This window comes from Aspergillus bombycis (genome assembly GCF_001792695.1).
Source record: "Aspergillus bombycis strain NRRL26010 chromosome Unknown contig00005, whole genome shotgun sequence".
NCBI classification, from domain to species: Eukaryota; Fungi; Ascomycota; class Eurotiomycetes; order Eurotiales; family Aspergillaceae; genus Aspergillus; species Aspergillus bombycis.
In genome coordinates this window covers 99,000-126,338 of record NW_019170007.1, presented here as the reverse complement: position 1 = coordinate 126,338, position 27,339 = coordinate 99,000, and the positions used below count along the sequence as shown (strand labels likewise).

Sequence of the window (27,339 nt, the reverse complement as noted above, 5' to 3'; positions counted from 1 at the left end):
TCTTCTGTATGGGCTTACTAAATAGACCACGATAATCCATCAGTAGCATGTCAGGGTTATGCCATCGCCCCTACAGAGACGCAGACTACGGAATAAAGCAACGTTCCTAACTGAGTACTGTCTATATGTGAAGAAGATGCCAGTAGATAGAGAGTTACTATAGAAGAAGCCTCTGCATTCGCATAACAGTCAAGGGAAACCTAACTAAATAGGGAAAACCTGAACCAAGGCAAATAAAATCCATTCTCGAAGCCGAAGACCGAATTATGTCGCGCTTCCGTGAGTCGCGATATATGCGCCAGAAATAGGCTTGTGTAATTCGGCCATGCTAGTAAACAAATGTATCAGTGGATGATAACTATAGTGTGGTTTTCAGACTTCAGTTCTTACATCGATGAGGCTTTTCCAGTACTGTAGTACTATGCAGGTCACACACAAGGGGGTGGTTACTAAATTTCAATCATTTAATTAGTATATCTCTCAGGGGGGAGGGGGGATTCAGCACTCACACACTGTCCATGTCCCATCTCTGTCAGTCTAGACATCCTTGTATTATCTCTTATGTAGGAAAAGATCAAGGACATACCGCCTATCCATATCCCATCTCTGTTAGCCTCGATATTCTAGCGTGATCTGATTTTATCTCTCAAAGGGTCAGACAGGGCAGGGAGGTTGGGCACATACCTCCTATCCACATTCCATCTCTGTCAGTCTAGACATTCTTGTGTTATTTGTTAAGCAGGAAGAGGTTAAGCACATACCTCCTATCCACATCCCATCTCTATCAGTCTAGACATTCTTGTGTTATTTGTTAAGCAGGAAGAGGTTAAGCACATACAACCTATCCACATCCCATCTCTGTCAGTCTGCGTATGCTCGAGTCATCTGACTCATCTCTTGAATAGAAAGGGGCTAAGCACTCACGCCCTATCCATATCCCGTCTGTCAGCCTGGATATCCTCAAGCCATGTCTCAACCAGGAAGGGGTTAAGTACTTACACACTATTCATATTCCATCTCTGTCAACCTAGACATCCTCATATTATCTCTTAAGCAGGACAGGGTAGAGCATATACCTCCTATATATACCACCTCTGTCAACCTAGACATCCTCACATTATCTCTTAAGCAGGAAAGGGGTTAAGTTCATACATCCTATCCGTGTCCTATTTGTCAGCCTGGGCATCCTTAAGCTATTCCTTTAGTAGAAAGGCACTCACACACTATTAATATCTGTCAGCCTAGATATTCACCGATTCTTATGTTACCCTGTTAGTAGGAAAGGGTTCAGTACTCACACACTATCCATATTCCATCTCTGTCAGTCTAGATATTCTCAAGTCATCCGACCCATCTTTTGAGCAGCAACGTCTCTTGGGTAAAAAGGCATTAAGCACATACAAACTACCCCATATTCCATTTCTGTTAGCCTGGATGTTCTTATTCCTCAAGTTATCTCTCACGCAGAAGGGGTTAAACACATACGTCCTATCCATACACCATATCTATTAGCTCGGATATGCTCAAGTCATCTGACTCATCTCTTGAGTAAACAGGGATTTAGCACTCACACACTGTTCATATCACATCTCTGTCAGCCTAGGCCTAGATATCCTCAAGTCATCTCTTGAGTAGAAAGAGGTGAAACACATACAGCCTATATATATCCCATTAGATTATCTCTGTTTGCTTAGATATCCTTTTGTCATCTGTTAAATAGGATGGGGTAGAGTGCATACATCCTATGCAGATCCCATCTGTCAGCCTAGATATCCCTATGTTACCTCTCAAGCGGGACGGGGTATAGTACATACAACCTATGCAGATCCCATATCTGTCAGCCTCGATATCCTCATGTCATCTATTAAATAGCACGGGGTAGAGTGCATACATCCTATGCAGATCCCATATCTGTCAGCCTAGATATCCTGATATCATCTGTTGAAGATCACGGAGTAGAGTACATACACCCTGTCCAGACCCCATATCTGTCAGCCTAGGTATCCTTATATCATCTCTCAAGGAAGAGTTGGAGTACATACAGCCTGTCCATATTCCATATCTGTCAGTCTAGATACCGCCACATCATTTCTTATATAGGAAGGGATAAGAGAACGTACTTCCTATCCATATTCCATATCCGTCAGTCTAGATACCCCCACATCACTTCATATATAGGAAGGGATGGAGAACGTACTTCCTAAACGTATCCCATCTCTGTCAGTCTAACTCTAGATATCCTCGCTTGATATGTTTAAGCAGGAAGGAGTGGAGAACGTACACACTATCGTATCTTTGTCAGCCTCGATCCTCGATGTTATCTCCCAAGCAGGACGGGGTAGAGTACATACAACCTATCCGTATTCCATCTCTGTTAGTCTAGACATCCTCATATTATTTCTTAAACAGGGACAGGGTAGAGCACATACCCCCTATATATATACCATCTCTGTCAGTCTGACTCTTGATCTCATCACGCAATATGTTAAGCAGGAAAGGACTCAGCACTCACACACTATCCAAATTCCACATATATCAGCCTAGATACCCCTGTATTATCTCCCACGTAGGGAAAGGATTAGGGACATACAGCCTATCCATATCCCATTTTGGTCAGTCTGAAACATGCTCATATTAACTCTCAAGCAGAGACAGGGTAGAGTACATACGTCCTATCCACGTTCCATATCTGTCAGCCTGGAAAGTGCTTATCTTATTTCTCAGACAGAGACAGGGTAGAGTACATACATCCTATTCATATTTTATATTTGTCAGCCTAGATCTATTATCTTTGAAATAGAACGGGGATTAAATACTCACACACTATGCGGATTCCATCTCTGTCAGCCTGGACACCCTCACGTTATCTCTTACGGGGGAAAGGAATTGAGCACGTACGTCCTATCCGGATCCCATCTCTGTCAGCCTCGGCCCTAGATATCCTCATGTTACCTCTCAAGAGACGGGGTAGAGTACATACATCCTATGCATATCCGTCAGTATCTATATTCTCAAGAATCAAATGATCTCTCAAGCAGGGCCCAGGAGGAGATGTGGGGGGAGGGAAATCCCTTACTCTTTTCTCGAATTGGCTTCCGATCTGGTTTCTGGCTGGCGTCGACGACCCTGCTGCCACAAAAGCAGCAAGCATGAGTGTAGACAGGATAGCGGTGAACTTCATTTTTGCCGAAGGAGAAGGGTGCTAGAGAGGTCAGACTCAAGAGAATAGTTTTAGAAGATACGATTCGAAGGAAAGAAAGTGTCGAAGACTGAGAGTTTGTGTGTGTAGAATCATTGTAACAGCAGAGGACGAACTAGATATAACAGCTACGCAAAGTAAGGGATAGAATATGAGATATGATAGAGCCGGTCTTTCTTTCTCCTAAACGAGCATCCGCATAGGATTGCTCTGATAGTCCAGCTCCGCCACAACGTAAAATCCGAGAGGTCTAAGCGATCTCTTTCCGCCGCACTCCAAATGTACCTTCTTTTTTTTTTCTCTCTTTTCATTCATTCATTGTTTTATTATTATTATAATTATGATTATGGTTATGGTTATTTTACTATTGTAAAGGCACTAGCGCAAAAAATACAAAAATAAAAAAAAAAAAGAAGAGTTGCCAGATTGATGTTTCAGACATGGGATCGATCTATCGACCGAGCTAAACCTAACCCAGACCATTAAGCCTTGGCTGGGGTGGAGATCAGCGGATCAATGACCCCGGAGCCGATCCTTTGACTCTTCTCCCCTGCATCATTCATTCATTCCCCCGCGATTCAGCTTTGACCATTGCCATCTCCCCCAAACTCACCTAAAGTTAGCCAGAAATGGCTGCGAGTAGCGTTTACGCGGTCGTCACACCGCTCCGAGTGGAATTCCCGCGACTCATTATCGATCACCTGTTATCCTACACTCTCCACTGGCACGTCTGTCTCATAAAGAGAGAATGGAAGAACTTGGTCTGATTTAACCAGCCTATCGAAATTAGCTGTCGATGACACGGGTCACCTTTCCACCACGCATACCATGCCCTACATGCCAGAGCAAAGGAATGAAAAGAAAACAAAAGCATATTTATACTTCGGTAGAAACTACTACTATCTATACTAACTACTAAGGGCCCAACTCAGCAACTGCCACAGAGATGCCTCAGGCATGACATGCCCGCCACGTGACACCAGCAAGCAAGCCCGGATAAGCAGTTGAAGCCATTCAACTAGTAGTTCAGGTAATTTAAGCAGTCTAAGTAATCTAAGCAGTTCAAAGCGGCGTACTTATACTACCTATGATATGGTGGTAGAATGGTGTTGAATAACCAATCAGCGCCCAGACAAATGCCCGCAGCCCTGTACGGAGTACTCGGTACTACAAGTACCAGTACTACTAGTAGTAGTAGTAGTATACATAGTATGGCCTCAATACTTTGCTTTGTTCTCCTCCCACCGCGCAATAAAACTACAGAGAACAGAGGAATGGCCCGTGTTGTCTCATCTGCCTACCCTGACCATCAGTGCACGTGACTCCACCGTACCTGATGCAGATATATATATAAAGGCTACAGCTTGATCTGCTAGGTATTAACTATCCCACAACCAAACCAAACCAAACCAAACCCCTCCAGTAGTCCAGACTCCAAAGAAACCTGAAGAAACGCCGACTCGGGGACCCATATTAAAACCAACCCCACCAAAATGAACGGCGATCAAACCAAAAAGGATGACTAAAGGCGGGCACCATTTCCCCAAGTTCGAACTATTTAAATACTCCGAGTTTCTGCAACCATCAACCACCAAGGACGATTGAACTACTACTACTACTACTACTACTACATATCTACTCTACTACTTTAGTACTCCTCCATTGGTACTCTGTACAATTACCAGGACGATCCACGTATCTGACAACAACTGATACCTGACCCTCACTCAAAATGTGCATGAAGGCTACTTGTTCTACCTGCCGTATGTTGCTTCTATTTCTTTTCTTTTCTTTTTCTTTCGTTGATGTCTGATTGGGGGAATGGGGGGGATTGAATGATTCTAACTGATAACATAGATAAAACCTCGTGGTGGGGCTGCGGGGCGCATATTCCCTCCGTCTTGGATGCAGTACCCGAGAGTGAGCGCTGCACGTGTACACCCAAGGTCGAGCGCGATGGCAAGGAGTATCCGCCTAAGGCGGAAAGGTCGTGACTAGCCGGTTGTATCATTTCCTGAGGGGGTGTTGGAGGGGAGTAAGTTGTGTTTTATGAGGTGATGATGGGGGTGGGACTACTGGAGTCTGTGGGGGTTTCGTTTTACTTGTTTTTTCTTCATGGTTGAGAAAGAATATATTCCTTTTTTTTATAATTATTTTTTGGCTATGTCTTTTTAGCTAAATTTGGTGCACGAGGGTAACTATAGAACTACGCCTCAACTCGGGAGTGCCAGCATCCCGAGCCTGAGACGTGAGCGTGCGTCTTGGGGGCTCTCTTGCCGAAGGGTCTCATGGTGCGGGCGCGTCGGTGGAGGGCGGATGTGGTATTCCGCTTGGGGATTGAGGACAGGTCGTTGGCATAGGTGGCGACCGCAAAGGCGGTGGCTTTGGAGTTGATCAGGAAGGCGTCGTGGTTGAGGTTGGTCATGTTGTCTCCCACGGCGTGGTAGTTGGCGTCGTAGGCCACACCGGCCTCGCCTCCCCAGCGGCTGGCGTTCTCCTCGGACATGATGCCCTCGGCACCCGTGAAGAGTCCACCGGCGGGGATCCCGTTCAGGATAAAGGCCTCGTAATCGGAACGTCCGTCGAATTGGGTCGGGATATGAGCCAAGTCGATGGAGTCGAAGTAGTCCTCGAACAATTTCTCGATCTGGGCCGAGCCGGCCGGGCCGGTCTGGTTGAACGCCGATCCGTCGCCGTCATAGATCATGAGGGCGTAGTTGGGCGAAGCGATCATATCGAAGTTCAGGTACAGTCGGATCTTGTTAAGCTCGGTGGCATTCAGATGGGAGACGTAGTAGTTGCTGCCCAGCAGACCGAACTCCTCGGCCGTCCAGAAGAGGAAGCGCACGGCATTCTTGACGGAGTACTGCGTCAGCGCTTTAGCAATGACCAGGTTGCTAATGATGCCCGAGCCATCATCGTTGATACCAGGGCCTGCCTCGACCGAGTCCGTGTGGCCACCCAGCGCGACAACATTATTCGGATCGCCTCCCTTCGTCTGCGCGACAACGTTATACGTCGTACGGTTCTCCTGCTTGCTATCCACCCAGAGATCCACCGAGACCGATCCAGCCTCCGCAAGCTGGATCAGCTTCTGGCCATCCTCCAAGCTGATCCCGACAATGGCCGAATACGGACCCTTATCACTCTGCGCCGCGCCAAGGGTGCCCGCCATGGAACCTGCCACATTGTTATAGACAATCGACGCCGCGGCCTTGGCTTTGGCAGCGAGAACCGACTTGTCGCCGAACGCGCATTCCCCACGCTTGATGAGGGCGACCTTGCCGGCGACATCGGATGGGTAATCGGCCTCGGTACATCCCAGGTTCTTGACGACGGCCACATCGGCGGTCACTTCGACGCTGGGACTGTAGGTCATGGTCTGCGCCTCGATCTCCTCGTCGCCGACCTTGAGCGTCTGGTCGGCAGTGCTCCACAGGTGGACCTGGGGCTGCTTGTAGACATCGTAGTAGCCCGTCTTCTTCAGCTCCTCGTAGAGGTAGTTGACCGTGTCGTCGTGGGCTTTGCCACCAAAGACGCGATTGCGCTCGGGGTAGGCATACGCAAAGTCCTCGAGTTTCTGGGAACCCTCGAGCAGATCTTCCAATTGAACATCCTCAGGGAACGCATCCTACATGAAGCATTAGACACGGCCAACGTACAACAAACAATCAACCATCAATACCCAAAACAACCAAAACAACCAAAATCAAACAAAAAGAAAAGAATGAAAGAAAAAAAGAAAAACCCACCGGCGAAACAAGGGCCCTCCCGGCAAGGGCCCCCGAAAGCAACGAAGCGCACAAAAGCGACCTCATAACGATAACCGACTGTAAATAAAAATACTTGAAGCTAAAAGCAAACCCCAAAGCGAAGGATGATTTGAATCAGCAACCTTAATCGCAAGGTAAGTACATTCCCCCGGTCCCCAGTCGACTTTAAATATCTTTTCGCGCACCATCCCCAATCGCGACTGCCCTTTTAAATTTCCCGCCCTTCCCAACTTTTGCTCCGTCAGTGCAACTTCACGGTTCAACGCCATCCGGCGACAGAAGCACGCATCGCATCGTGAGGGGTCAAGCGGCCAAGACCTTGGCAGAGATAAGAGTCGGACAGGAACGAGCCAAGTTGAGGGGCTTGCCGACGGTCCACGGCGGAGCAGAAGACTTGGGTTGCACTGGCCAAGACATGGCCGGCCCATACGAGGGGTTTCGCCGATGGTGAATGAGCTGCGAGACGGATTCCTTTTGATTGCTCGGCTTGGCTGAGCGGCTATCCTTGCTTTTTTCAGATTGGCATCGTTTTATTGGTTTCTGGTGCGAAGAGGCGAGGAGGTGAGCGGTGGGTGTTGGTGCTGTTCCTTGCCTTTTTCTGCATGCTGGGGTTTTGGGTTTGGGTTAGGGTTTGTGGGGGGTGGCATGTATGGATGTAGGGATGTAGTAGTGGCGGATGGTCTGGGCGGGTCTTTTTTCTTCGGGTTCATTTATTTTGTTATATATACATTGGGGGGGGGGGGGGGGGGTGTGGATATAGGCAAATGAGGAATGATTCAGCCCATCCCGGCTGCATATGTGGGTTACTCAGGGTTTGTCCGTATGGATCTACAAGTATCACCCGTTACTCAGATATCACACCCAATCCACCACCCAGACAATCTCCTCTTAAGCAACAACCAACAACCAACAAACAAGATAAACCCTCTAAGCACACAATCTAATCTACAAGTAAGATATCTCCAGAACCAGAACCCCACACATCCAACCACATTTCTCCGAACCCTCAGTCCCCACCCACGCACCCGGAAAACAAAAAGCAGAATGTCGTCGCAAGAGACTTAAGCGTGCATCACCCTAGCAAGGATCGCCAGATCTAACAGAAAGCGTCTATTCCCTCCCCCAAGGGTCCTCGCTGATCGGCAGGGGAGCCTGGCTCGCCAAGAGTTATGGAGGAATATCGGGGTAATAGTGGCTAGTATTTGCAAACTACGTTGTTGACCCGGGTTGAATGAAGGTGTGAAAGGCTACGGTGGAGGGGATGTGGTATGTGTTTTGTTGTTAAGTGGTGGCTTATTATTTCTCGGCGTACTTCTGGAAGGGAGGATTAATTTCCTTAGTATGCAGTTCGAATCAAAGATATGACATCTTTGATTCAAGTTTGAACCGCAGACACACACTCCCAGAAGAAAAACAGCAACCCAATTGGACATCAAACCCTCAATGCGCAAACCGGAAATCCAGCCTCTTACTCCCCGCATCAGTCGTATTATTCAAGTACTCCTGTCGTTGCTATACCACCATCAGTAACCTATCCCCAACCCAAAAAGGAAAACGGGACGAATCTCACCTCCTCGGTCATACTATTCCACACCCGTTCCCGGTACCGATTCCTGTACATATAGTACACCTTGGTCGCGACGAAAAGCAGAATGCCCAGGATATTCAGGGCAAAGAGGATGGCGTTGCCCCGTCGGTACTTCGGCTTGTCGTCGGCTCGGTAGACGTTGTTGCCGATGATGTTGCCTAGTTGGACGCACACTTTTTGTCATCTCGATTAGTATCATTGTCATATGTCTACTTCGTCTGGGGAGAGTTTGAGAAAGGAGTGTTAGGGGGGGAAGGCAACTCACTATTATATAGTGCCGCGGACACAGTCCTGGTGCCTACGTTGTTTGAATTCTTCGAGGCCCAGCCCACAACGATCGCATGGCAATACGGATACGAAAGCAATACCGTGACAACGGCATAGGTCCCCCATGCGTTCTCCATAGTCCCGGGCCAGAAGCGCAAAGCCACGACGCAGGGTAGCGTCCACACCAATTGGAGCATGGAGGTTAGGGCGCGCTCGTTGAGATAGCCGCTGAGTCGGGTGAGGGCGAGCAGCAGGATGATGTGGCCTACGCTGTTGGGGATCGTGAGGAGGTTTGTTACGAACTAGTTCGCTTGTGTTAGGTTAAACTTCGATGAATAGAGAAGGGAACGCACGGTGTTAAACCCGAGATCCTTTAGCGTCAGAGTGATGTAGGACTTCACGGGTACCATCGGGGTATAGGCGATCAGGCCAATAAGGTAGATGGGCCAGAGATCGTAGTCGCAAAGGGCGTTCCAGAGGCGGCGGGGAGTGATTGCTTGGCGGTTGTGCATGTCTCCTGTTCCATTGTCAGTTGTGGGCTAGGGTTTGCGTGGAAAGGGGTTTACCTTTGGAGGGGTCGTCTCGAAGGACACGGTTGACGACGATGCGGACTTCGCGGTCTGTGAACCAGCCCTTGGGACGGAACCATTTCTTCGTTTCGACTGCCGAGGCGGGCATTCGGAAGAACGAGGCCAGCCCGATGAGCAGGGTTATTAGGCCTTCGATTAGGAAGAGCCATCTAGATAGGTTAGTATCCGTTTGTGGCTGCCGGGAACGGTACTGACCTCCATCCGGCCCATCCAAGTACGCCACGCATGTGGAGGATGCCGAATGCCATGAACGATGTGACGATCGTTGTCACAGACAGGGCGGTCCAGAAAATACTATTCCTCGTTAGATACTCAATACAAAACGGGCAAAGGGCTGTACCTTAGGCGAGTCGGGAGCTCTTTGCTTGTGTAGAAGTACGACAACCAGAGGACGATGTCCGGGATGAATCCTCCCTGTGGTCGTGTGAGCTCTGGCAATTTAGTTGGCAGTAAAACTTACCTCTAGAATCCCTAGGAGCGCCCGCGTCGCATAGAATGACGACCTCCCCATCAGACCAGCTTGGCAGGTGGCCACTATAGACCACAGGGAAATCTGCATAGGAATCCATCGATCGGGGCCGATCTTCTTAGATACCAACTGAGAGGGCAGCTCAGCTAGGAGGAATGAAATATAGAATATAGTGTTGCCCGTATTATAGTCTGCATATTGTTTCAATTAGACGGCGACTCTCTTCATATATCCACGGAAAACATACCATTCGATGTAAGATTAAGATCATCCAGCATATTATCAGACACTGCCTGAACCAAATTCCCCCGGTCGACCTGCAACCCAAAAAACATCACACACTATACAAACCATCAGCTATGACGAAACACAGAAAAACAAGTAAAAAACCTACAGCCCACAAGCAAACCCTCCAATCCAACTTGCGCACCAGCGCCCTCTCCTCCTCCGGAGTCCAAGTCAACGTCGGATCAAAAACATGTCGACATTCATATTGCGCCTTCTCATAGATTAAGGCATATCGCTCCGCGACCTCCGGATTAGCGAAGGGATTATTCGCCTGAGGGTCCGTGGACTCCTCATATGGCTGTGTCTCTACCTGATAAGTACCCTTGGGATCTGTCGCTGGTTCGGTGTAGTAGCGCCCGCTGTGATCGTCGACCAGCTTCTGGGTGACTCCCTTGTTGGTGGCCATGATAGGACTCAAGCTCTCAAAGCATGTTCTGGGCATTCTTGTCGTTCTGGGCAGCCGAGTACATTATTATATGTGGAGTAGGGGACTGGGGAACCATGTCTTGGTGTGGGTTTGGCACGCCATATGCAGGTATTGTTGCGTGTAGATAAGATCTGCTGCCGGTTGATTCTGTTTTTCTTGTTTCGTGGCCAGTTATCGTTCAGTTTGGAAATATACTAGCTTGTGCCAAGAGGTTTATGCATGTCTTGATGAGATGGGAAGGTGGTTTTGTTGCAGGTATCCGCGATGATTGAGGTGCAGTTGCGTTGCTGGTAAGCAATTAGGTGTTATTTTTTGACGAATGAGTCTATCGTGGTTTACAGTTAGATTCAGAATTAACAAAGCTAATTATTGTCCGTCAACGGATCCTTTTTCATGCCAGGAGAAGATATTCAGATGGTTGATCAAGTGCCGGAATGGCATCATCGTCCCTCAGGATTTGATCAACTTGGCATTGGCTTGCGTGACCTTTTTGCACGTTGGCGACATTGGAGTGTCAGAACTCTGAATTGCAAAATGTATTTCAATTTCCAAGTCAATTTGGTAATAATAATGCATTGTCTCATCAGGTATCGTGCTATTGTACAAACCACAGATATGTGGAAAATGAGAGCAAGTTCTGGTCACTGCGACGGTGAAGATAAGCTAAAAGCACGAGTATTGGCAACGAAAAAGATTCTAACCCGGACGCCCCCGCTTTCGCTCACTAGAACTAATAGACATATTAAAGAGTATAGCCCCCAGACTCCCGCTTGAGAACACTGATAAAAGCAAATAAAGGACACCATCGAAGAGCCACCCAGTGATTATCGCATGTGCACTTGGAATAGGTATTTCTGGCGGATCTGAGCAACGTCGTACACAATGTATTCGTTGTACATCAGTGACTGGGCGTTGGCGCTCTTGGATGAGGCGGAGACGTCTGGCATTCGCACCCCTTGCAGCTGTGGATTGACGCTCCCAGCATCCTTCCAAGCTGCCGGTATGGTTCTACCCTTACCGAGAGTCGCAATCTTGCCGTCCCTTCTGGCATCTTCCCCAGCATTGTAGTTGCTGTGGTCCAACTCAAGCATGGGGTCTCCCAGTTCAACATCGCAAAGCAGAAGTAAAGCCATACCACCGCTGTTGTAGGAGCAGCAGTAGTTTGCGGATTTGCTGGACATGTCTGCGAAGTAGACACCTTTGCCAAACATGTATCCGCTCACGGGAGCTTCTGGTGGTGCAATGCGCAGACCCTGGCTCAAGATACCACCAAAATTGGTGCTACGAGATCCATGCCACAATAGACGGCGGTCGCTGTTCTTGATTTTCCCGTACTGGGAAGAATGGAATCGATCATTTTCACCATCACGCTCAATGCGGAAGATGTTGACGACCTACATTCAGTCAGTCTTGTAGAGTCGCGACGAAAAGAGGCCAAACTCACGTTGTACCGGAAATGATGAGTAGAAGCGCGCGACTGGTTGAGGTAGTTCTCCAGCTCGATAAATTCGGTAGAAGAGTGGTCCACTATTGCGCATTAGTAAAGGTTTGGCCATATTGTAGGGAAGATGTCTAGGGCAGATGAGTGAGGAATAGGGGACGTACAAGGAGTCATCTCTTGTAACTTTAAGCTCTGGAATTGACGGTCCAATTGGTGGATCGTGTCGGTGTCCTTCGACTCTTTCATGATACCGTTTGCAACTTCCATATCTGTCAAAGCCTCCAGAAGCTCAGTCTCCTTCTTAATATGCTGGTCGGAATTCAACACGGGAGGTCGATTACGACCGAACACGTGAGGGATAGTAGTAAAGTATTGGTTGCTAAGGTCCTCCGCAGCTGCATTGAATGATGTGCCATATTGAGTGGCTGCCAGATTGGGATCCGCGATGAGCTCGGAGAGTTCCTTCAGCTTCAGGAAACCCCGTCTCAGAGTTCCCTTGCTCAGCTTTCCAAGTGGCAACTTCTTAGCGTCGTAATCCATGGAAGCCATTGTAGACATGAAATGGTTCTGATTGAAAATGAAAGACATGAGATCCTGGACCTGATCAGGCAGCTCGCTCTTCACTTTTGGCATTTCTTCGTCGCTCTTTTTGGCGGTGCCCTGATCTTCATCGTTTTCTTCATCGGAGTCCTCTTCGTAGTTGCGCTCAATGAAAGTGTACTTGCCCTTCTTTGGGGGGTCGAGTCTGTCATCCCATGATAGACCCGACTTGTCCTTGAACTTCTTTTGGAACTGCTGCTGTGCCTCAGAAAGAGCACCACTTCCCAAAAGACCATATTGGCCAGTCTCGCCCACTCGGCCCCATCGGGTCCAAGTTTTGAAGCTGGTTCCAGATCTGTCAACCAACAGTTGGATGCGGTAGAATTTGTTGGCGTTATTGGCGGAAACAGTCTGGTTGAGCGTCGCATCCCAGATCAGCCCAGCTGGGTCAATGTACACTGCGAAGCCTATCACCAAAACCGTTAGCACGTCATGGGAGTGGGTACCTATATACAGCGGCGGAATAGCTACCTGAGAGATAACAACCCTCATCAACAGGAACATTCAAAGTCTTAGACCCCAGTTTCTGCGCATCTTTGGGCTTTTTATTCGAAGTGTCATCGCTGACATCCAACACCTCTTCGAGTGTACGCTTCTTTTTCTCTTTTTTGTCCGTCTCCTCCTCATCCTTTTTATCATCTGCCTTTGCATCCTTCTTGCTGAGCAAGTAAGGCTTCTCAGGGATTGGTTTCTTCGCCTCTACAGACTCCAAAAGCCAATCGATGGAGACAATATTGCAATTGTAGACATTGCAGGCTTGTCTGTCTGTATAGACTCTAATCAGCCGAGATGCCAACGATAACGACTGAGGAATATCCGTGCGATTGGGGCAGAATGAACAGTAAAACAAGAATATAAGGGAGTCTGAGGAGAAACTTACATTTGGAATTGTTGTTATCCACCTCTCTCTGGTTGGTCACCAGATGTGTGCAGTCACCTGTCACAGTAGTGCTGAATTTTGCACCCTGGCCTTCCACGAGCTTCTTGACATCCGCTGTAACGCAAAATGGCATCGGTCAGCTCGATTCTCTCAACACTCTACGTTGAAAGGAAACCTGCCTTGCTTATAGCCGGAAAAGCTCCCGGCAACAACGACGACAACGTCTTTGAATAGATTCTTCTTTGGCGGCATGGTTTCAATTCAGTCTGTGAATGGATAATGCGAAGTGAGGGTTGAATCCGAGGTGAAAGAAACAAATGATGTAATAGAGTGATAATGAGTCCGTTGCTTGAGGGTGTAAAAGTATGGTAATGGGATGGAGAAAGAGAACCGCGATCTGGTGGGATAGGGAAATGGCTGCTTTATAAAAGAATAATGAAGGAGATGCAAGGGGAAGGGAAATTAACTTGATCGAGAGATGATCATGGCAGAGTGAAGAAGCGATACTTATCCAATCTCCAGGGGTCCTGCGACGGCCTGGTAGCCTTAGCCAACAGGCCACTAATGGCCGCTGCTGCCTTGTGGACGACGGATCTGAATTTTTATTGGCGGCGACAGCCCCAGGTCTCAGGCACCAGCCCCACAGCAGGCCCGACTGCCTGGAACTTTTCCCAAATCGATCGTGGTTCTTATCGAGATCGATGAGGAGCTAATCGTACCCATTCTTGTGTCAAGCACGCGGTACGACAGATTAATGTATGGCGTATCTTCGTGCGACTCATATCCTTGTCCTTAGTTCCTGTCATGCTTGCGGCGGGTAACTTGCTACATTAAGAGAGCGGAAATATATATTACTATATTCACAACGCATTGGCAGAACTCTACGACAATGAAGTGCCTACAATTTCCACTACATAAGGGTCTAAAGGTTAATTCCATATTACTTCAATTGGTATATAACTCTGAGTAAAGCCCATCAAACTGCACTACGACCTTTATTCGCTACTATTAGCTACGTATTGTATCTACTTGCAAGCTGCATTTCGTCGGAGCTCAACAAAATAAGCAAACACAGCTTTTATCTTACGTATAGAATATGCAAAGTATAATTAAGCTTAATGGAAGTAATCTAGAGTTCTTATTACATTCAGGAGGAATGAAGGATGAGACCACAAATTGCTGACACCAATCTTACTTCCAAATCGTCAGATTGCCATCCTCCAAGCGTCCACCGAGAAACCATCAGTCGGAAAAGCGGTGCGGGGAGGATAAGGGGATCGGAAGTGCCGTCCCCAGGACTTCCGATCGACAAACAGGCCAAACAAGCCAAACTTCAGCACCAATGTTTGTATGTGAAGTGTCCTTAGTTGATTGGCCAACGAACCGCAGCCTAAATTGCGGATGGGAGGATCAAGGGCAGAGGAGACCAATCAGTTCCACCCACGACTTGGAGACATCCTTTGCAGTGTTTGCTTCTACTTCTGCACAGTTAGTTGGGGATTCACTAGTAGTATGAGAGGCAAAAATGTTAATAAAAGACAGAAAATTGTCAAATGGCTTGCAATGAATTTCATTGTGTACTGGTAGACTTCTCAAGTTACAAGTATCCTTTGATTTGTGTCTCTACCCTCACTACTACTACGAGTGCATTCAGCTAAGAACAATCAATCATGCTCTTCTACGATACAGCTCTCCTACCTTATAGCCCGATTGAACCCTTGTTAAATCCATTATCCTCCATATGGCGCTGGCTATTTCCTACAAGTTTATCAGAGTGCGAACGTGATCAAATAACTGGAATCGAACCAGCTGCAGTTGCAGTAACATCAAAAGAGGAGTGACCTGGTTTGAACAATGACATTTTAACATGGAACCAATATGTACATCTGAGTCATACTACCGCAGCTGTAGTTAATTTACTACAGGGCTAATGATACGGTTTTTATAGACTCTTCTGTTCTGGAACGAGATTCATGACAATCTTTGTTTGTATATGGATAGTCATCAGTACTATAGATTTATGGGTTCGAAGCAATCACTCCCAGCTAAGGTGTGAAAGAGAGAGAACTATGCCAAATCCAAAGCGTTTTGCTGTCTCTTTCAGCTTTGACATCGCCTGTGCTTTCCAATATCCCTTAGAATCATCTATCCATGGCTGTACATATCACTGAAGACACAACGAAAAAACTATAGGCGGAATGATAGGTACATTCCCAAACAATCGCTCTAACAAGACACCGAAAATGCAAGATTCGTAAAAATAGCTCTAAACTCTATATCGACGCCTTGGTCACGCTAGACAGCCTCTTGTCTAAAAACTTCGTGGCATCTGCACGCATCTGGGGAATGTCCACATTGCCAATAACGCCATTCCGATAATTGATCGCTTCTTCGATCTTCTTGAAGTCCCTTCCTACCCCTTCAGCTCGCCATTCGTAACTATCTCCGATAAACCGGCTGCTTTGGACAAGCCACTGGGACCGTTCCCGTCTACTGATATCATACGCAGCAAGGACAGCTTCTAGATCCTTGTGCGTTTGCACCCGTTCATCCGCTAGCAACGTAGCAAGGACGGCAGTGTCTTCAAGACAGAACCCAGCTCCGGCACCGTGGTGGGGCGATGTAGCGTGCGCAGCATCGCCGGATATTCCGACACGGCCTTTGTAGAATGTAGGAACCGGGTTTTCCCCAAGGTCAAAGATAGCCCACTAAAGGTTATTATTAGTATATGGACTACTGCTTTCTGGATACAATACAAACTTACCACGCTGAGCTCTGCGTCTGTCAACTTCAGCAGGTTAATGACATTCGGCCCATATCCGGCAAAGTCACGGAGCGCCTCGTCGCGTGTACCTTGTCGCGTTAATCTGGGGTAATCGGCCCATTCATCCGGAGACGTATGGAACGCTACAATGTTGAGGGTTTTCCCTTGGTTTACAGGGAAGGTCAACATATGACCACCGGGGCCCATCTGTCACGTCATTAGTATAACAGCGCGTCTGGAGAAAGCATGCTCATTGAGGATGTCTTACATGCATACAGGCATTGGAAGCTAATTCCTCTCCAACCGCCTCGATCGCCTTTTCCATCGGGACCAGCCCGCGATAGGCGTATTTGTGGGTATACGACGGCTTAGCAGAGGGATGCTCTGCTCCCACAATCACTTGTCGCACCTGAGACTTGATACCGTCACAGCCAATAACCAGATCGGTTTCATCTTGCGCTCCATCAGCAAACTTCAAAAGAAGTTTCCCGTCAGTCTCCCGCTCGACAATGCTTTCAAGTCGTTTATTGAACCGTGCGATATCACTAGGAATCAGCTTAATTAATTCGTCGAGGAAGTGAGCGCGGTGAACACCAGTTTGACCGAGGCTGTTGGAGATAGTGAATGCAATATCCTGGCGACTGGCATTTTTCGCCGTTGTCGAAGTACCCTTGTTGTATCCGTCTAGATAATCGAACCACACTTTTTGTTTCGAAGGCCACAGATTCTGCGTACAGACCTTTTCGAACGCTTCGTGAATACCCGAATGGCAAGCTTTCATTGCCTCAACGGCATTTGGGCCAAACGAGACACCTGCGCCGACTTCACCGAAGGCTTCGGCCTGCTCGTAGATGGTGACTGGGATATTTCGGTGGTAGAGGGCGATGGCGAGGGTTAGGCCGGCAATGCCGCCGCCGACGACGGCGACATGAAAGTTCTTCCGTTGCGAGGACATTGGGTAGCAGGCTGTGTCTGGAATCCAATGATAGCAGTAACTAAGGGTGTATCGTACGAACTCAAACACTTGCAGGGTTGCTGAGCTTAGAAATCGCAAAGGCGCGAGACTTCCCCTTTTCTATCATCCACCGCGCACACCGCATCCCATATCGAATAAGCATATCGGAACTTGACAACGACATCGGCTCTGGGGTAAGGTCCTTCGGATGGTGATGAGACCCGCCTAATCGACCCCCGTGGGGCATCGGCTTGGCAATGGGGGAGCGGATTATAGGCTTTGAAACTGCCGAACTATGTGCCGGCGAATCTTAGTTATTTGAGATATTGTTGATAGCACGGATATCTCGGAGTTAGCTGTAGGCTCAATATTGGATCGTGGATCTCTGTGATCGGTTGATTATATACATCATCTTCCGCGATGTGGTATCTCACCGGAAGTTCGTTTGTGACAAGGCGTATATACTGATGGAAAAGACTACCAACTCTTCGTTTTGATTATACAGTCGATATCAAAAGTGGAACTTTTGACTCTTCTCCCTGGGTATTTTATTTCCCTCCTAGACCGTAAATAGTGCACAGCCTTGTGCTCCTGGCTGAACAGCACTGACAATCAAGGTGACGTGGAGGGTGGAGATCTGGAATGGATCCGACCTGATCTCGTAGCTTATAGCGAGAAGTGGTCTCCGAGATACAAGATGTGGAAAACCTGGCCCATTGGCAGAAGCTCAAGTATAGCTTGCTCTTAATTCTGCCAATGAGTGAAGAACGTCCAGGTATCCACCGCGGACTACTATGGAAGTTCAGAGATCAAGGGTGTATTTACGCAACAACGTTGAGCTTTAAGTGAAACTAGCTTTGAAGCCACCAGTCGACATGATGAAATTCATGCTGTGATGTCCCTTTTAGTGAACTTGACGCAGATCACGGACTTTCAGCCATTCATAGTGTGATTCGCGAATGGCCCCTCGCGTCGTTGGACAATGCAACGCAACCTGACTTCACCTACACCGGAGTTGGCCTTGATCCACGTCGAGCCTCCAGGTATGTGACTTGGTCGCATATTCAGGTGACCTTTGTTCGGTGCCACTTCCCGTGACGAGTAGAATAAAATGAGGTCATTCGCGCAATGCCCAGAAATGGGGGAAGTCATTCGTCGGTAGATTAACTTTGCGGGGAAGTCGCCCTCGAGAAATACTAACTACCAGTACTAGTAGTAGTTGTCGGGAAGAGGACGACGGCGAAATCCACCACTACCTGAATCGCCCCGGAGTGTTCACAATGTTGATTGAATATTGATGCCTAATTGGTAAGACTTGAATCCTGAATACACAGGCCGGCAAAATACTGGGGACCGCTGAAACCGGAAAACCAGAGAGGCAGTCGGTGAACAACCGGCCAAGTAACGACCTTATCCGACTCGTTGTTTCTCGGTGTGAATTGGTCCGTGTTGATATGTGGTGGGGTTCCGGGTTCGATGTTATAGGGAAAGACTTACTATATGGAGTAGGGATTCATAATTATGCCTCATACAGAACTAAATTTGGAGAAACATAGCAGGAGTCTGTAGCTCCTGTGGGGTCTCGATCTAGTCTTCTTAGTCGGACTGTTGTACTATCTATAGATATAGTCCATCTCAGACTCTGCAGACTGTATGCTGTACTTTAAGTTCTTTGCAGGATAAGTACGGAGTACTAATGTTCGCAATTCTGCGATCTAGTATTCAGATCAGATTCCCATGAACCCCTTGTGTAAAGTCTCTGTATCGGTGGTACATCTTGGAACCGGCTAACAAGTGCCGAGTTAGTAGAAACAACTACAATTTCAGTGGGAAATTTTCACTCAGGCCGCGTTTTACTTCTCTTTCCATTGGTTACCATGTATCACTCACGCCCCAACATCCACCAATCATAATGCTTTTATTTCATGCAATGTGCCCGAAAGGGAAATTAACTGCAGTGGCCCATGACCCATTTCAAGAACCCAAAAACAAATAAAAAAAGAAAGGAAAAGAAAAGAGACGTAGGCAGCTTGACGCCCCATGCAGGTGTCCTCGCCCGGACTTTGGCTGCCGCGCAGGTTGCATGATGAGACATTACTCCTAGTATTACCAGTACTAATAATTGTTCCTCGTATGAAAAAGAAAACACTGCTAGGCATCAAGCAATCATTCTGCAAGATGCTCTCTTTGTGTTGGGCAAAATGCAAGGAAGATAAAAAGATCATGTTTTAGAAACCTCTTTTTCTTGATTTCTTTCTTTGGTGTGCAGTAAGTATACTATCTCAAGTACTATCTAGCAAGGATGTCTGGATATTCCATGCTCAAGGTCCAAACTAGACGGAATGGTTGCCTGCTAATTATGGACGTTGGATCCACCCGATAGGTACTCGAACGAATGTCAACCTCCCATTTGATGAGAAAATTTTCAATCGGTCAGCCATGTGGGTATAGTATGAAACTTTACATTTTCCAGAACAATCACAATCCTTGTCCCTTAGGGCAATAGTTAAGGTACCACGTACCTATAGACTAGTATGGATGTCCTCCAGCCTCCCAAACAAGTCGTCCGAATAGAATCCCTCAATTGGTACGGCTAGTGCATCCTTCGGGTCGTCTGTGTACTGTCCGTAGTTGTTCCCTTCCGGGGCAATGCGTAGTATGTATTGGAAATAAAAACCAGGCTACAATCTTGAAGGTCACCGCATGTCTCAGTGCACGAAAGAGGAAATGCTCCCAGGTAGGGGTCAACCTCCAAGTCTACTGAAGATCCGAACTCACGGACGGGAATAAACGGCGTCTTCTTCGCTTAAATAAATTGGGCACCAACCCCTCCATTCCGTGTGGGAGAATAGTGTGCGTTCAGGAGTACACTAGTCGTTGAGGGTTATGGAGAACTTGTTGATTGATTAGGACTTTGAAGGTGGATTTACTCTCTCTCCGAGGTCCCTTGTGCTGGTTTTTGTGCCACTCCGAACCCATGGAATGTCCTATACGCCTCATCCTTCTAAGGCAAAAAACAAATCTTTGATCGCCACGTTCTCGAAGCATCAATGGAAGCCAAAGATAAAAATAAAATACTTTGCAAAATTCTTCCACCTGTTTTATTTTTAATCTTTTAATGCTAATTTTCTATTTTTTGGTCGTGTTTCTTTCCCTTTTTTTTTTTTTTTTTTTTCCTTGAGGGCTCCTGTTTCAACGCTGGCCCCACTCGGACGGGAATAAGGAACTGGAGTGGCGGCGCCGCTACTTTGGCTAAGCTGGAATGTCGCCACCGACTTAAACCTGATCCGTGATAGTCCGACGGAGCACCAGAAAACTTGTGAAAGCTCGAGCTTTGAGCTCTGGGCCGGGTTGCATGGGAAGCTCAACACTCAGAGCTGGGGAGAGCTGGAGAGGTGGGAGGGGTCAGGAGGGGTAGGTTGCACATGGTCGCCTTTTAGCGCGCTTCGTAACATGGCCGATTCAGCTAGTAGTAAACTATCCTTTACAAAAACCCTGGTTTAACTAGCCATAGGAGTATCATCCGATATACTTAGTTTCATTCCATTAGATAAGTCTGGTCATAGTCTGAGAATTTCTATTACTCGAAGTGTGAGCATTTCTCGAGGGCTTGAAACTTGGCAAAAATCCCCCTTATGCTTACCTGCAGCTGTCGCAAACCTCCAGAGAGGGGAAGCGGTCCCACCGGCCTTTCCGAAATGCTGGTCACTGATACTGTACTGTATCTCTGTATGTACGATACGGTAACGACGACCTTTTGTTCAATTCCCACATGCCCATATTTTCCATGTCCCAGTATTGAGGTTCAGACTGGGACCTGAAATCGCGGAATCCCCTCAAGTTAGGTTAGTGGGGGATGCAATAGCCCTGGATGCGAAACACTTCAATATTGCCTCGTATAGTAGAGTTGAGCCCTTCACAAGGATGATCATCATTTGCCCGAATGATTGAATTTCTCGGTGAGTTCAGATTGGCGCACCCCTCTCAGAAAATTTTCTTACCGTACGGTCATGTCACCCGAGGTATAATGGAGTCGTTCTACACTAAAGTTTTGAGTAGTAAGTGGGAGTGTCATTGATTTTTTGAACGCCCTGACGGTCCTACGCCGTACGACCATTAGTACTTGCGTCTACAAGTACTAGTGGACAGTGTCTTCAATACATGCTAGGACCGGCTGAAATTTGTATGAGATCATATCATATCATCTATCATATCACCAACTCTTCTCGATCAGAGGAATGCAGGTTCGGGAGGCTACATTACAATAAAACGAGAGCATACCAAAATGGAACCGTGTCTCTGGGCGGCTATGCCGGCGATCAAAATCTTTTTCTTGTGTTCTTTTTTCTTTTTTCTTTTTTTCTTTTTTTTTTCTTTTTTCCTCTTTCTGTTTTTAACTAGTAATACCGGGTTGACTCTATTGTTGAAGGTTCCAATCTACAGGAGGGCTCATGTTGTACCACGCGATAAGCCCCAAGGGATAATCATATCGGTCAAGGGATATGCTTATCGGCAGGTGCTACGGTGGTAGCTATCGATTCTACTCTTAGATGCGATATTATACTCCGTAAGCTTAGGTTTCAACACCCACCGAACCATGTAAATGATGTATCGATACCAACAAGCTAGACGTTCGCAATCAGACGACAAGCCCATAGGAAGAACACCTATGGTAGTAACTTTTTGTCACTTTCCCTGGTACGAGGTGGTATTTACCATGTCACAAACCTTGGTTGTGCAGTCTGGCATTATTTTCTTGAATGGGGTTTTTATTACCCGGAGCTCTTTTCATATACGTTTGTTTCCATTTATGTATCTGTATGCGACGGGCAAGCCTTTGATGGAAAGACCGCACCGCAACGTCGATTCACTATGAAATTCATTCTTGTTCCTTTCTCAAGGTTGAATCTTTCAGTTCATTTGCCTCCTGCATAACCGGTTGTGAGGCCACGCGGTCGGCGGTTCCCGGGGGCTGAGGGCTCCCATCCATTAGGGGTTTAGTGAGGTATCCATACCCAGTAATTAATAAAATTTACGCTCAATACCACCAAGTGACCATTTAAAAGCAAAGGAGCTAAGCTGCGGTATCTACTGCTTTTTTTTGCCCACCCACACAAGATACTGGACTGGAGACTTTGTCTGTTTGGCTTCATATATTTTTCTTGCGCTTTCTCCTTTTTTTTTTTCTCCCCCTCTCTTTTCTTTTACCTCTTCGGATTCCTTGCTTGGTTTGTCCTTGCGTCTTGTTTTATTGTTCCTCTTCATAGTTCTTTTTTTTTTTGTTTGTCATCCCCATCTACGAGCTGTCACCTTGGGCTATAAATTACATTTTCCGTCTTTACAACTCCGTACCGGCACTCACTAAGCTCCAGAGAGAGAGTATTGAGTTACCCACTAACAGGACGTTAGTGACTGCCACTAACTGACCTTAGCTTCCCTTTCCCCTCTCCCTTGACTGCTACAGCGACCTTTAACTTAGTACTCGACGACTCCAGAGTAAGAGTACTACTACTACCTGCGTCTCTTCGCAAAGCACTGGAGCTTTGCACTATTACTCATTCCTCTATCCCCACAAGCCCTATAGATCTCTCTGTATCTTTTTCTTCTTTTCTTCCTTCTCAACCTCAATTCACCAATTTGATCACTTTCCTCCCCCGAGTTTCCATAACCCCTCTACCCCTCCATAGATCGCATGCGATTTTTTTTAAACCATCGCGGATCATTTTGATTTCCTTTGATGGAGCATGTGCTTGTCGATTGGGCTCTGCTGTTTGAATTGAAACTTCTCATTTGATCGATTTATGGGATTATCTCCCTTTCATACATTAGCACCTGAGTTGTTCGCCTCCCCCCCGTCCACTCACCCCGCCGCCAAAGACGGATTCATGCAGACCATGCCGCCTCGAGCGTCTTTGACTAGTTCTTTCTCTGTCACCGACGCCAATAATGAGGTCGTCTGTCCCTTGAAGAATAATGACGGCTCCAATTGTCGGAAAAGATGCCTCGGTGTGAGTATTTCCCCCAACTTTTCTTTGTGTGTCGGCCGATCGATCGGAGCCCCACTTCTAGAAACGCCCGCTATCACAGCTGTACGACGCTTTTATCGTGCGAAAAGACCAGCATTCCATGTTGATCTGGGCTTATTAACCCTATTCGCCCGTTCTGAAACTTTTATGAGTTCTTATCTAACGTTGCTATGCGCCCCTACAGGAGAAACGCTATCGCTCCATGCAGGAGCATATCCGGCGGGCGCATCCAAATAATTACATTCCGAAGCTCCCGGCCACCGAAGAGAGCTTTATCTTGATGGTCACCACCCCTCCGGAACAGCGAGCTCAGATATCTCCACCAAATCAAGGTCAATCTCGCCGTCGCAATGGTGAGTGGCTCACAGAGCATAACTTTTAATGGGAAGCCGGAGAAGCTGACATGCGCCGATGTAGCCGACCGAGATATATACGTCGCTGACGCCAGCTCACCCGCAACCCCACGGGGCATCGACGAAGCTCATCCTGCTGCCGCAACTGCTGCTGTCGCATTAGCCCAATTGCACCATAATAGATTAGCCTCCGACTGGGATACGGATATGGTATGTACGCTGGGTTGTTTTGTGTCTCAGTTTTATTTTTCTTTTCTTCTCCTGAAGATAAGCTAATAATCCGTCAAGGAAACCCACTCTGATAACGACATCGGACGGGAACGCATGCGGTCTTCCATTGAGCTACCCTCCCTTCGCGACCATTTCAAACAGGAATCATTGCCGCCTTTTTCTCCACGCCCGCGAGAGCTTCTGCCATCGATTCTCAACCACTCGCCCCCTGGTCGCTCATCAACCCTTCCTCCCATCCAGAGAAGAGACAAATTGCCCCGCCCTCGCAAGTCCTCCATATCAGCGGCACGGAAACCTAAACATGAGCGGGTCAAGTCGAAGGAATATGGTCGGCGCCCTAGCCTGGGCGATCGCAAAGCACTGTCCGCTGAACCGCAGACGGCAGCGTGGGCCCAAGGCAAGCGCTGGGAGGATCTGATTGAAGCGGCCACGTCAGCCACGGAGGCAGATGATGACCGACAGTCAGAGGTGAGTTCGCTATCAGATACCGAGGAACGACGGGTTCACCCGCTGTCTCTTCGCGAACAGCTTTTAACTGTTCCGTCCCAGGTCGGTCGGTCACCGACCCTTGCACCTCTGATTTCGAACATCACCTCTGCTCCTTCTGCTCCGGGGAACCGGTCATCACTCCCTCCTGCTTTCCAGTCGGCGGGCGGATTGCCCCCACCCAATTCTCATCGCCCATTTCCTCCGCATTCTTTTGGTGCGTCCCATTTGCATAAGTCCTTGACTCCTCCACCGTATGAAACAGCCCGCAGCCGCGACAGTGATCTGGAGCCTTTCCCGTCCATTGAGTCTTCCTTGGACTCGGCATCGACTGCATCAGGGAAGAATTTTGCATTCTCGGGTCATCTTGGGCCGTTGGCAAAACCCGATGCCAGTCCTGGTTTGAATCTCTTCCCTCGCCAGCATCATCGCTTCTCCAACCCAACTCCGGCATCATTTCGGCAGAAGGAGGTCCAGGTCTACTGCGCTAGCTGTCACCGGCCCTGGGCCTTGAGCGACTGCTATGCCTGCACAGAATGCATTTGTGGGGTATGCCGTGAGTGTGTGGGGATGTATATCAGTAGTCCCACTGCGTCCTTTAGGAATGTGACGTCAAGCCCGGGTAGCGCCATGTCGCACGGTCCAACGAGCTACCCTCCTCGGGGTTGTCCGCGGTGTCGTACCATGGGAAGCAAGTGGAAGGCGTTCCAACTTGAATTTAAGTGAGCCATCAGGCTGACATTTGCGACGTTTTGAACTTTACGCTGCAGGATCATGTTTTACGGATGTTACGATTAATGTTGAGGGTCACGGTTACTCAAAAGGATTACGCTTCAATGATGATATCTACGCTGGCGACAATGCATTCGTCCACGAGCCCCCGTCCATCTCAGGGCGAACTTTCCAAGGGCTGGACTAACCGTACATGCCACGCACGATAGGATGATTGAAAAGCTGGGCTTTTTTCTTTTTCTTTTGCGTTTTTATTTGATTTGCAATTTGGTGTGGATGTGTTTATAACATCGCTGGGCGGTCTATATACACTACGGTGGCATTTTGGTGTTCTGTTACACTGTACTTGAATGACTCGCAAGATGCGCATTTGGAATGATATTCAAAGACATACATGAAGACATATGAAGCCGACAGGCGCCTTTTCTATCCTGAAGTACGAATGGTCAAGAATATAGGTATACAATACACGTATCCAATTACAGGCATCAATCTACTCGTACCAGACGATGCTACTCAAGCCACCCCAAGTTCCCTCCGCGGGCGCCTCGCCAACCAGCAGAGAAGCGACTTCACTGAGCAACTTCCCAGTCTGCGGATCTCTCTTGAGGATGACTACCGTGGACGAATCTTGATTACCGACCGCGACCAGATCCCCCTTCTTGTTAATCACGAAGCTGCGCGGGGTCTTGCCACCGGACGAAAACAGGTCGGCGTCGGTCACCTCTGTCTGTCCTGGTTTCAAGGTGACCAGGGAATCATTGCCATCAAATTTACCATCCTTGCGGACCGAGATATGCAGGGTCGGTCCCGCTGCCCGGATTTCACCTAATGTCGTTTTATCCGAGGGAAACTTTGAGCCGGGGTACGGGCGGAAGCAGGCCGTCAACTGCTTGAATTCGGGGCACCCGCCATTCCTATATGACACGTCGAACGGACACATATAGCCGCGGAGTTCTTCTACGGTATACAATACCGCCTTTTCTCCGTTGCGCCTTGTCAGCCGCCCGCCATGCGGTTTGCTGCCCAGCCAGGCGTGGTGAGCTTCACTCGAGGTCACAAACACTCCATGACGCGGCCCGCTTCCTGGAGCAAAATGGATAGTCGAGTTGAATCCGCACTTGTTCAGTTTACCCGACTTCTGGTCAATCGCAAACACATGCATCTTATCGGATCCCAGATCCGGCGATAGGAGGAACGATCCGGTGGGGTCGAGAAGCACTTGATGCGGTTGCGACTTGGGCTGTTTTTCGGTAACATTTTTGGGCTGGGGCAACCTCACCACATCGAAGGGGTTCACTTTCTGCTTGTCCGCGAAGGGAATGTTGAAGAGTGAGATGGAAGAGTTGCCACTATATCACGTTGTTAGTACCAAACGTAGCATCATTGGTCTTGCAGGATGGAACGTACTAATGCGCGATCGCGAGGAACTGCTTCTCCTTTCCGTACATGACACTATCGACACCGCCAGGAGGTGTCTCTACCGTCACGACCTCCTTAAACTTCCCGTCCTTCTCGACCTGCAACGCGGTCAATGCGCCGGGAGTGCCTTCACCAACACACCATAGCAGCCCGCGGTCAGGGTCGACGGTCAACGCACTCGTCGAGCCGGCACCGCCGCACGTGGTCAGGTTGTGAGTCTTCGTGAGCGAGAATTTGTCGCCTTCCCCGTCCAAGTTGAGCGAGTATACGTTGCCATCGTAGTGGGTTGCAAAGAGTCTTGCAGCGGTTGAAAGAGAGGGCAGCGCCAGGGAAAGCGCGAAGACAGACTGCAAGAACATTTTCAAAATGAAAGTTAATCGACCAGTCCCGACCGGTCTTAGCTGGGTAGAATAGAAGAACGTAAGAGAGTGTGTTGCGTCGCTTGCGACTTTAAATTTCGAAGGGTCAGTGGGAAAACATCGACTAGTTGGCACGGGGCGTGCAGCGAAATAAATACTACTTGCTCAGCCTTGCAGCAGCGCAGCACGCCTCAGCCCTCACGGTTCATCCCCCCTGTCTCGTTGATTTGTCCAGCGTTGCACAGGAACAAGTCGAGGTGGAGCGACTGGCGCTTTGTCCGGCATGGATCTGCATTGTCCGCTGGTGGACTTGGGTTGCAGTGACAGGTGATTGCCCAGATTCCTTTAATCTTATTCTTTACGCTTTGACGTGTATTGTTGGAGCATTGAAAGAACAGGGTCCTGAAAGATTTTCCTACTATTTCAGGATTCACTGTTAGCCGCCGAAGGTGAGAAGGGTCTTTTCCCACTCATTTGACGGAGTCCTCC

The 27,339-nt window shown here is 48.1% G+C and overlaps 6 protein-coding genes across 6 annotated transcripts; 1 reads left to right on the top strand and 5 right to left on the bottom strand.

Moving 5' to 3' along the window:
- Positions 1-5,405: 5,405 nt before the first annotated feature.
- On the bottom strand, positions 5,406-7,389 carry ABOM_001272 (M28 family metallopeptidase; the record flags this gene model as incomplete). The annotated part of the gene is made up of 2 exons (XM_022528402.1): positions 5,406-6,830; positions 7,291-7,389. 2 exons carry the CDS (start codon positions 7,387-7,389, stop codon positions 5,406-5,408), a joined length of 1,524 nt encoding a protein of 507 aa, XP_022393840.1.
- Positions 7,390-8,412: 1,023 nt separating this feature from the next.
- Positions 8,413-10,616, bottom strand: ABOM_001271 (putative allantoate permease; the record flags this gene model as incomplete). The annotated part of the gene is made up of 10 exons (XM_022528401.1): positions 8,413-8,484; positions 8,543-8,733; positions 8,826-9,129; positions 9,181-9,344; positions 9,394-9,566; positions 9,613-9,711; positions 9,758-9,831; positions 9,878-10,077; positions 10,134-10,227; positions 10,281-10,616. 10 exons carry the CDS (start codon positions 10,614-10,616, stop codon positions 8,413-8,415), a joined length of 1,707 nt encoding a protein of 568 aa, XP_022393841.1.
- An 809-nt stretch (positions 10,617-11,425) lies between these two features.
- Positions 11,426-13,655, bottom strand: ABOM_001270 (putative poly(ADP)-ribose polymerase PARP; the record flags this gene model as incomplete). The annotated part of the gene is made up of 5 exons (XM_022528400.1): positions 11,426-11,995; positions 12,046-12,128; positions 12,207-13,049; positions 13,114-13,407; positions 13,523-13,655. The coding sequence occupies 5 exons, from the start codon at positions 13,653-13,655 to the stop codon at positions 11,426-11,428; spliced, it is 1,923 nt and encodes a 640-aa protein (XP_022393842.1).
- A 2,140-nt stretch (positions 13,656-15,795) lies between these two features.
- On the bottom strand, positions 15,796-17,241 carry ABOM_001269 (salicylate 1-monooxygenase SalA; the record flags this gene model as incomplete). Its single annotated transcript, XM_022528399.1, has 3 exons — positions 15,796-16,230; positions 16,287-16,493; positions 16,555-17,241. 3 exons carry the CDS (start codon positions 17,239-17,241, stop codon positions 15,796-15,798), a joined length of 1,329 nt encoding a protein of 442 aa, XP_022393762.1.
- Positions 17,242-23,214: 5,973 nt separating this feature from the next.
- rfeD (putative transcription factor RfeD) lies at positions 23,215-25,063 on the top strand (the record flags this gene model as incomplete). Its single annotated transcript, XM_022528398.1, has 4 exons — positions 23,215-23,247; positions 23,452-23,620; positions 23,685-23,830; positions 23,909-25,063. The coding sequence occupies 4 exons, from the start codon at positions 23,215-23,217 to the stop codon at positions 25,061-25,063; spliced, it is 1,503 nt and encodes a 500-aa protein (XP_022393761.1).
- A 499-nt stretch (positions 25,064-25,562) lies between these two features.
- On the bottom strand, positions 25,563-26,850 carry ABOM_001267 (uncharacterized protein; the record flags this gene model as incomplete). Its single annotated transcript, XM_022528397.1, has 2 exons — positions 25,563-26,421; positions 26,480-26,850. The coding sequence occupies 2 exons, from the start codon at positions 26,848-26,850 to the stop codon at positions 25,563-25,565; spliced, it is 1,230 nt and encodes a 409-aa protein (XP_022393729.1).
- Between the last annotated feature and the right edge of the window lie 489 nt (positions 26,851-27,339).